The following is a 9,883-nucleotide window of genomic DNA, read 5'->3' as shown; positions in this document are numbered from 1 at the left end:
AATGAAAAGTCCGGTTCGTGACGTCCAGAGAGCCCGGGCCAATTAGAGCACAGGAACTGAGCTTTGCCGAACGCTCGCCGCCGGATCAGAAAGAAGGTGGCCGCGGTCCGTGGAGGTCTCTGACGGTTTCAGGGCGTTCGTGTCCCTCACCCGCCACCTTCCCTCCAGTGGTTCTCACGATGCCGATGTACCAGGTAAAGCCCTATCACGAGGGTGGCGCATCTCTCCGTGTAGAGCTTCCCACCTGCATGTACCGGCTCCCCAACGTGCACTGCAGGGACAGCAGCCCGGCGCAGAACGTGAGCCACGTGCAGGTAAGAGCGCGCGGCCCCGCCCTTCCAACCGTTCAGTGCGCAGGCGCCCAGGCCTTCCGCCCGCTCAGTGCGCAGGCGCCGTGGCCTGGCCTGCGGCGTAACGGGGTTAGGGGCTGGGGACCCTCCAGGCCCGGGTCGTGTATTTATTTTCTTTTTTCGCCTCTGGTTGGTTGCTTAAACTTTACTTACAGGAAAATGCCAACTTTAAACATAACGCAGATCTCAATGTCACCACCACCTTGGTTAACACACGTCGTCACTGCCCTCAAAGCCCGACTTCCCTGATCGTGCCCTGCTTTTCTTATGTGCCCCCGAAAGAGGCATCCCCAGACCACGTAGTCTTGCTGTGAATGGAGGCATGCAGTTTGTGTCCTGTGTCTGGATGAGTCTAGACATCATGACTTCAGGATTCGCTTTGTTGCGTGAAATGACGAAGTATCCGTCCCCTCTGCAGTCCGCTCCCAACGCAAAACTAACCCCACGGTTTGTCCATCCCACTGCTCACGTAGGTCCGCAGGTTTTCCGTTGTAAGTTTCTTCCTTCTGCAGTGAATGTTTTTGTACGCGAGTCGACGTGGGGTATTTACTAGGGATGGGATTGCTGATTCCGCGGGCAGGTCTGTCTTCAACGGGACGGACTAGATAAATTGCTTTCCAAAGTGGTGACGCTGATGTGTGCTCTCACCGGCAGTGTATACAAATCCCTGATGCTGGCGCCCTCCCCAGAGTTTCTAACTTTAGAAGACACAGTCCCACTTCAGTAGCAGATGATGGTAGTGGATAGACAGTTAATTAGAAATACATCACAATGACAGCAACACAAAGAATAAACTGCTCCTAAATACATAGAACATAAAACAAGCGGGTAAACACAATAGGTCACAGTCTAGTCAAAGCAAAAAAACCCCCAACAAACCGAGATTTAAAAGGATGATAAGTAGCCCTGGCCAGTTTGGCTCAGCAGTTGGAGCATCGGCCTGCGGACCAGAGAGTCCTGGGTTTGGTTCCTGCTAGGGGCAGGTACAAAAAAAAAAATCAAAAACCAATAATAAAATAAATTTTTTAAAAACAGAAGGATGATAAGTAAAGCAGAGTTGAACATTTCCTCATTCCTCAGAACAAGGGATGAGATCGGCTGTGCTAGAGCTGGTCATCACAGGCCATGTTACTGGTTTGAGTATTTTCAGTACATTGAAGACATTTGAATCCAGTAGATGCTTCTTCATCCTAGCTCAGCAGGGACCCTACTGCCATTTGTAGAAATGAATAAGATTGTGCACAAACAGTGCAGCAAACCATTCTGGGTAAGAGATCGGAAATATTACTCAGGAACACTGTCATTGAGTAACATGAGTGTTACACAGGAAGTAGCACTCGTCTTGTATTCAGACTGGTTTCTGGTGAGCACCTTATTATTTTAATGGCATACTGAGCCCCACATGAACGATGTCCCATGGACTGAGAGGTCCTGGTTGGATTTCCGGTCGGCACAGGCCTGGGTTGCCGGCTCCATCCCCAGTAGGGGGCATGCAGGAGGCAGCCTGTTCATGTATCTCTCTCACATTGATGTTTCTATCTCTCCCTCTCTCAAATAAAAACGTATTTTTTCCTAATGTTTTCATTGATATTTTTAGAGAGGGAAAGGGAGGGATAGAAACATTGATGAGAAACGTCAATGGGCTGCTCCCACGGGGTACTGAGCCTGCAACTCAGGCACATTCTGTGACCTGGAATCCAAGTGGGACCTCTCAGTCCATGGGATGATGAACCACACCAGTCGGGCTTGGGTGGTTTCTCGATATTACTTTATAAGTTAAATCTGTATTGATTTTAGGTTTATTATAAACATTGGGTCTGGCTGGTATGGCTCAGTGGTTGAGCGTTGACCCATGCACCAAGAGGTCGCTGGTTTGATTCCCGGTCAGGGCACATGCCCAGGTTGTGGGCCCGATCCCCAGTGGGGGGAGAGGGGAGCGTGCAGGAGGCAGCCAGTTGAAGTTCTCTCTCATGGATGTTTCTGTCTCTCTCTGCCTCTCCCTTCCTCTTTAACATCAATAAAGAAAAATAAATACATAAATAAATAAACAAACAAACATTGGTAACGTACTGTGTACTGATCACTATACCAGGCAAGAAAGATGCAAAGATTCAGTGAATGAAGAATGTAAGCATTCCATATTTATACGTGGCAGTAAAAGTTCTAGATGAGTCGAAGATGAGAGTTCCAGTACTGCCCTGAGAATGAAGCATTTGGGGAACTGATCATTTGACCTCCTGGACAGACTTCCAAGCCAAAGGACACTTGTTTATTTTAAGCTCTGTGTGCTCCCTTTTCCCTTCTATTAGTGTAAATTGAGTTACATTTTCACTGCTCCCCCATTTCTATTTGTTTAAATAAAGTGTTTTGATAGGAAGAATAAAGAACAATTTGTATTTATTTTCTATCCTTCTCTTAGACTAAATTACCTGAAATTAGAGTTACACAGTTTCAAAGTAGCTTTCAGTCATGCTTTTTATTTGCTTTAAAGCATTTGTGGGTGGCTAGCAGGACCTATTAGACAGTGGGGGAAATGAGATTATGTTGCTTTGTTTTAATGTTTTTTAAAAGGTGGGAGGTTTGATGAATTTGTGGAACTAAATAGAAGACAAGTGATCAAATTAAGCAGACTGCTTTGATGGTCGAGGAAATGAACACTGTGGTGTTGGTTTGCTTAGGGAGGGTCTGACCCATCTCTTCAAGCTCTTGAGTCCCGTCAGGACAATATTTTAAAACGTCTGTACGAATTGAAAGCTGCAGTCGATGGTCTCTCCAAGATGATTCAGACGCCAGATGCAGACTTGGACGTAACCCACATAATCCAAGCCGAAGAGCCCACTGCTTTATCAACCAGTGCATTGGACTTAAATTCAGTACTTGGAAAGGTGAGTTCACTTAAAGCTAAAGAACATCAGCATGCTAGGTTGTTAGTGCCAGAAAATTGTGCTCATGTGAATGAAGCCTTGGCTTGCTAGTTTTCAGAGGCAGGACAAAGAGCATGATCTTTTTCCTCCCCTACATGATTGTTCTGTTGCTCAGAGCGGGTTCATGAGCTCTCAGTGAAGCCAAAACCAGTTCTAAAGCTGCTGCTTGACCTCTCAGACCCAGTGCAGAAGAGCAGGGAGGATCCTGAGGCAGAGAAGGGAGTCCAGTTACAGCTTCTCCCCATTCCCCGCAGCATTCCAGCAGCCTGAGCCCTGGACAGACAGATCTTCGATGACTCGTTCTGTGCTCCTAAGGTTCAGCAGTCAACGCTGACTCAGAGTAGCCTGACTGTCAGGGCTGTGGCTGCCCAGCCACAAAACACCCACCAATCCTGGTCAATTATACTGCTAAGAGCCATCACAGTCTTGTAGTTCAAGGTGTAGTTTGCTTAAATTCAATTTGCTTTATTAAAATTAAGTTGTATCAGCCACCTTTAATGATCAGCCGACAATCTTTGGATAATTTAGGGTGTAAACTGATAGGTAAAGAAAGAATGTCTTATCACACAGTATGTATTGGAGGGTGCAAAAGGGTTTGTCCCAAGAGTCCCTGCCAGTGCCCTCTAGAATTGGTGATAGAAATGGTAAAACTTGAGGACCTGAAAAATGCAGGCTATATTGCAGTGTCTACCCCAAGGCTCAGTTTTTGGTAACCTTGGTACCTCTGCACGTGTCCCTTTATCACCCAGTACATGTTCAAATGCACTGAGGCCCCAGTGAGACCTGGCCAGGCCCACAGGGAGCCAGTCCAGTTGATGAGTTGGTTACCAGACACAGCTGTGCTGGTCTCAGGACACTGGAAAGGTTCCCCAGAGCACGTGCTGCTTGAGATTCATTTTGATACCCAAGAAGGCACAGCGTCAAGTGACATGCTATGTTCAGACAGCTGCAAAGCATTCATCATAGTTCATGCGAAGGGCATCAGTCAGGAGTGCAAAACCAGAGGCCAGATTGACTCCCTCCACCTCCCATTACCAAAGATATTTTGAGCCAACGCTTTTCAGGAGACTCTTCATTGACATGTAACACAAAACAAATTGATGTGAACAATTGATGCTGTTAGGTGGTCAGGTGTTAGATTTGATAAATGGAGTATAGTCGTACCTCTGTATCCACGGGGGACTAATTACAGGATCCCCCTTGGATACCAAAATCCATAGATGCTCAGGCCCCTTACTTAAAATGACATAGAACAATGCATAGTCAGCTTTTACATCTGCAGGTACACAACTGCACATCAAAAATAGTTTTCAGTCCCCAGTTGGTTGAATCTGCAGGTGCAAAACCTACGGATACAATAGGCTGACCATAATTACGTGTGATTTTTTTTCAAACTTAGGGACAGATATAAGTGTCATTCCTAATATGTTGTTTTACTGATTTGAGAGTAGTTAACTTTTTGTCAGGAGCCAGTGGTGCAGGGGCTAAAGGGCTGACGTCACATCATAGCCCCGCTCGACTTCTCACTGAGCTGAGTGACCCTGGATGAGTTGCGTATCTCCCCAGGACTCGTGTCATCAGCTGTTAGGGGGATAATGGCAGCGCCTTCTGCATGGGCACGAGGGTCTCAGAACAGCACCTGATACAAGTGTACACTCTCAAACTGATGCCGTAACACCTGTGTTCGGGTTCCCTCCCCTAGGACCACGGGGCTCTGAAAGATATCGTGATCAACGCAAACCCTGCCGCGCCGCCCCTCGCCCTGCTCGTGCTGCACCGGCTGCTCTGCAGCCGCTACAAGGTCCTGTCCACCGTCCACACACACTCAGCGGTCAAGAATGTGCCAGAAAACCTTCTCAGGTGCTTTGGCGAGCAGACTGTAAAACAGCCCCGTAATGAATACCAGCTGGGTTTTACTCTTATTTGGAAGAATGGTAAGTGACATTCTTCAGCTGTACAGACTTCAGCCATGTGCTTTCGGGTCCGACTAGAAGAGCACAGATGAATCCTGACCCCAAACCATCTTCCTTCCTATGGAAGGGTTAGGGTCTCCAGTAGAGGCACAATTTTAGGGGAGATCCTGTCTAACCAGCCAGAGGGGAGTAGCAGCTGTCATAGCCATCTTGCCCTCACATTCTAAAACCTGTCATTACAGGGACATTGATGTTATGTTTACAAATAGCCATAAAGGGCCCTGGCCGGTTTGGCTCAGCGGTTAGAGCATCGGCCTGCGGTCCGGAGAGACTCGGGTTCGGTTCCCACTAAGGGCACGTACTTCGGTTGCAGTTTGTCCCCGGCCCTGGTTGGGTCGTGTGGGTGGCAACCACTCGACGTGTCCCTTTCACGTCGATGTTTCTCTCTCTCTCTCTCTCTCTCTCTCCGTCCCACACTCTATCTGAACAAAAAATAGAAAAAATGTCCTCGGGTAAGGATAAAAAAAAAACAAATAGCCATAAAGGATGGCATGGTAACATCCGTTATCACAGTGAAGAATGCCTCCCCTGGTTGTGCAAGGGAAGTGAGTTAGTGTTGTCCATCCAGTAATGCCTTAGCCACCCTCAGCTACACACAAATGGAGGGGCTAAGGGTACAAAGTCTCTGACCTGGGTTGGGGGTTCCTGGTCCTCATCCTGGAAATTCAGACACCGGGATTGGACTAGATGGTCTGAGGTCCCCTGTAGCGTAAAAACTGCCATAATTAAATACCAGATGATTGCTTGGTTAACATATAGTTGTTCTTTTTTTTTTGTTTTTATTCTCACCTGAGGACATGCTTAGAGAGAGAGGAAGGGGGAGAAACATTGATCGGTTGCCTTCAGTGGCTCCCTGACTGGGCATCAAACCCACAACCCCCTCCAGCCGGGCTAGTTTGCATTCTTTAAACGTAGTTTAAAGTTTCTTGAGTATTACACCTAAAAGTGTGATTTTCTTGAAACTAGTTTCCCTTGCCAGTTCATGGTGAGGGAATCCCATCCCCACATGTAAGTACTGCCTCTGGGTGGTGCCCCTGTTGACTTTCATGGGGTGTTTTCCTTTCAGTGCCAAAGACTCAGATGAAGTTCAGTGTCCAGAGGATGTGTCCCATCGAGGGAGAAGGGAACATTGCACGTTTCTTGTTCTCTCTGTTTGGCCAGAAGCATAATGCAGTCAATTCAACCCTCATAGATAGCTGGGTAGACAGAGCTATTTTTCAGTTAAAAGAGGGAAGTGGTAAAGAAAAAGCCGCCGTGCTCTGCTCCATGAACTCTGCTCTCGGGAAGAGCCCCTGGCTCGTGGGGAATGAACTCACCGTGGCCGACGTCATGCTCTGGTCGGTGCTGCAGCAGACCAGAGGCTGCAGTGTGCCCGTGCCAGCCAGCGTGCAGAAGTGGATGAGCGCCTGTGAGAACCTGGCGCCTTTCAGCACTGCCCTCAAGCTCCTTCAGTGAATCTCGGGAACTGGTTTTAATGGGTTTTGATTTTAAGACTGGTGCTATTTCATCCCTGTTATTGGTAAAGAGACTTGTACTAAAACCCATCTTTAGGGCCATTGTCAAGTATCAATAAAAGCACCATGCAACCTGTGGTTTTTGTTTTATTTAAAATTCAGCAGTGTCGTGTACCGTACACTGTGACACGTACCAGCTAGTGGCAGGCACCTTTTCAGTACAAAAAGAACAGATCGTGTTGTCGTCTTTGAGGAACGCGGGAGTCAGGTGCTGTGAAGAAAACTGCAGGTGCAGACACAGGAACCCTGGCATCAGAACTACTCTGAGATCATTTAGGGGCAGGAAATGCAGAGCTTGGAAAGGGGATGATTCCAGCTAAAGGTGATGAGGACAGAAATAGGCGGGATGGCCCTGGCCGGTTTGGCTCAGCGGTTAGAGCATCAGCCTGCGGTCCCGAGACCCGGGTTCGGTTCCCGCTAAGGGCATGTACCTCGGTTGCGGTTTGTCCCCGGCCCTGGTCGGTCGTGCGGGTGGCAGCCACTTGATGTGTCCCTTTCACATCGATGTTTTTTTTTCTCTCTCTCTCTCTTCCTCTCTCTCCCTCCCACTCTACCTGAACAAAAAATGTCCTGGGTGAGGATAAAAAAAGAAAGAAAGAAATAGGCGGGATGATGTACACTTAAGAAGTTCACATTTTACCTTAGAGGCAGCAAAGGCTTTGAGCCAGGGCATGATGACGTGTCCTCTGGTAGCTAACTGGTAGCATGGGACAGGGTCAGGGAAAATGGCAGCTGTCTACACCACCAGTCCAGCTCATGCACAGTGAGTGTGAGCACACTCAGATTTCTACAGTGCAAGCTTCTAGGGGAGGATTTGGTGGTCGACAGGCAGAGTTCAAAAGAGAAAAGAACTGAGGGTGATGTGTAAACTTTTAGTCTGAGAGACTAGACAGTAGTATTAAGAGACCCAGGATAGGAGCTTGTGGGACAGAAGAGGGGACAGAGCACAGTAGGTTTTAGAGCAGTCAAGTTCAAAATGCTAGATCAGGAAAGATACTTAAGGAATTGAGGGTACTTCCACACCTCACTTAAGTCATATACAAACTTAAGTATTTCATCATCTATACCCCCATAAAGATTGAAACTATACAATCCAGTTGATTTGAGCTTAAAGAGTTGAAGTAGTCCACCTTCATACTTTACAGCCTAATAAAGCTAGACGGGAACGCCCCCATCTTTCATATTATCCTTAACCCCTTTGTCCTGAGAAAGGAGGCTTAGCTGCTTCTTTAGTTCTTCGATTTCTTTCTCTTGCTCCAGTATCTTCATTTGCAGGGTGAGATTAACCTGAAATAGAAATTGCTAAGTTCCATTAAAATGGCTTCTTTCCTTTTAAATACACAGGCATGCCTCTCTTTGTATAGCCCCGATATGCATGGATCCCAGTTATCAGTCCAGTGAAATAAGGCCAGTTACCAGGCAGCATGGTTCAAGTGTCAGTTGGCACTATGGTTTAGTCCACAAAACACCAGGTAACTGATACATGTCCTGATCCAGACCAATCACATCACCTCATGAAGTCCATCGGTCGATGCATCTGTTAGTTTATACGCAGGTCGTGTGTATGGCTATGCTGCTTCTCTGTCTCCCAGTGACAGACCCAAGTGACATTTTTAAAAAGTGGACAACTGAAAGGGAACTGGCCAATGGGCAGAAGTGCAGCAAACTAAGGAGAAGTGGTATTGCTGGAAGTGAGAATCAACCTGAAATGGTGTCAGAAGAAACAGCTGACCCTGCCTCCACTAGACAGACTGGTGAGCAACCACAGGACCCAGTAAAGGGACTTGTCAACAGAGTGAGGAAGCTGTCCCAGAGAGTCCCAGCAGAAAACTTCACATTAGAAGAACTCTAGGAGACATTTCACGGCATCGAATTTGCCAAAGATCAAATGGAGGCTGATCCGCACCTAGTATAGCAAGGAGCACGACGGTTCCAAGGGCACTGAAGAAAGCCCCCCCCCGCAAGGTCACACAGCGAGCACTGTTCAAACTAGTCCTGAAACACTTAATTCTCAATTATACTGCACTAAATATTAGTTTTACAGTTTTGTTCTTTTTTATCATTTTTTATTGATTTTAGAGAGGGAGGGAGGGAGAGAGACATCGATGAGAGAGATCATCGATTGGCTGCCTCCTGCATGTCCCCACACTGGGGATGGAGCCCATAACCCAGGCATGTGCCCTGACCCAGAATCGAACCAGCGACCTCTTGGTGCATGGGTCGACACTCAACTACTGAGCCACACCAGCCAGGCCAGTTTGTTTGTTTTCATTTCTATATTATCTATACCTGACCAGAGTTTTAATGCTTTGATAGACATTTTTAAGGTTGTGGAATAATCGTAACTTTCCCCGTTGATTATCAAGACCTCTTTGCATGGTCTTTACAGTTCTGCTCTACTGTGCAAAGTGGGAACTTCCTGTGCATACAGATTTATTGTGTAGAGATTACTTCATAAATAACTCTCCAAAATAGGAGAAATCCTTACCACAAATACCAAATAACTGGTCTCTAAAAGCTACCTTAACTGGGAGTTAGAAATCCCTTCCACCCAAGGAGATCATTTAATAACCACACCTGCCATTGCCAAAGTCTCAGAAAAGTACTCTACCTGTCTATTTACCGCTCAAAACAGCACAAATCAGTTTTACTTGAAATTTTTTTTTTTTTTTATCCTCACCCGAGGATATTTTTCCATTTTTTGTACAGATAAAGTGGGAGGGAGAGAGAAACATCGACGTGAAGGGACACATCGAGTGGCTGCCACCCGCACGACCAACCAGGGCCGGGGACAAACTGCAACCGAAGTATGTGCCCTTAGTGGGAACCGAACCCGGGTCTCTCCGGACCGCAGGCCGATGCTCTAACCGCTGAGCCAAACCGGCCAGGGAAGTTTTACTTGAAAATTAATAAGCCTTAAATAGATAAATCAACTAAACAGTTAACTGCAAGATGTTCCCAAATTACTGGGTCACCAGAATCACTTTGAGGGTTTGTTAAAGAACAGACGACTGCCCTTTCTACCCCTACCCCACCCCACCGAATTCTATCAAGTTCCTGCGATCTAAAGCTGCTGGTCTGGAGAGGCTGAGAACCGCTGCACTCACAGTGCTGCTCGGACA

At 47.0% G+C, this 9,883-nt stretch overlaps 2 protein-coding genes across 3 annotated transcripts in view; one reads left to right on the top strand and one right to left on the bottom strand.

Moving 5' to 3' along the window:
* The first annotated feature begins 87 nt into the window (after positions 1-87).
* On the top strand, positions 88-6,720 carry AIMP2 (aminoacyl tRNA synthetase complex interacting multifunctional protein 2). The gene is made up of 4 exons (XM_036240021.1): positions 88-314; positions 3,029-3,235; positions 4,977-5,208; positions 6,314-6,720. The coding sequence occupies exons 1-4, from the start codon at positions 180-182 to the stop codon at positions 6,700-6,702; spliced, it is 963 nt and encodes a 320-aa protein (XP_036095914.1). The 5' UTR covers positions 88-179; the 3' UTR covers positions 6,703-6,720.
* A 562-nt stretch (positions 6,721-7,282) lies between these two features.
* Positions 7,283-9,883, bottom strand: part of EIF2AK1 (eukaryotic translation initiation factor 2 alpha kinase 1) — a 29,847-nt gene continuing 27,246 nt past the window's right edge. For both annotated transcript variants that reach the window (XM_036282055.1, XM_036282056.1), the window contains exon 15: positions 7,283-8,048. In XM_036282055.1, coding sequence (XP_036137948.1) covers positions 7,917-8,048 — 132 coding nt within the window. In that variant the 3' untranslated portion in view covers positions 7,283-7,916. The remainder of the gene's footprint in view (positions 8,049-9,883) is intronic.

This window comes from Molossus molossus, unplaced genomic scaffold (genome assembly GCF_014108415.1).
Source record: "Molossus molossus isolate mMolMol1 unplaced genomic scaffold, mMolMol1.p scaffold_m16_p_4, whole genome shotgun sequence".
In the NCBI taxonomy this organism is placed as follows: Eukaryota; Metazoa; Chordata; class Mammalia; order Chiroptera; family Molossidae; genus Molossus; species Molossus molossus.
Note: the sequence above shows the minus strand (reverse complement) of the source record. Positions and strands in the feature narration are given on the sequence as shown.

What these genes read in the sequence shown, in the direction of transcription:
- AIMP2 (XM_036240021.1), top strand. Translation starts at nt 180, where the DNA reads ATGCCGATGTACCAGGTAAAGCCCTATCACGAGGGTGGCGCATCTCTC. An exon ending in AGAACGTGAGCCACGTGCAG is followed by an intron (nt 315 to 3,028) that starts GTAAGAGCGCGC and finishes TGGTTTGCTTAG; the next exon opens with GGAGGGTCTGACCCATCTCT. An exon ending in TAAATTCAGTACTTGGAAAG is followed by an intron (nt 3,236 to 4,976) that starts GTGAGTTCACTT and finishes TCCCTCCCCTAG; the next exon opens with GACCACGGGGCTCTGAAAGA.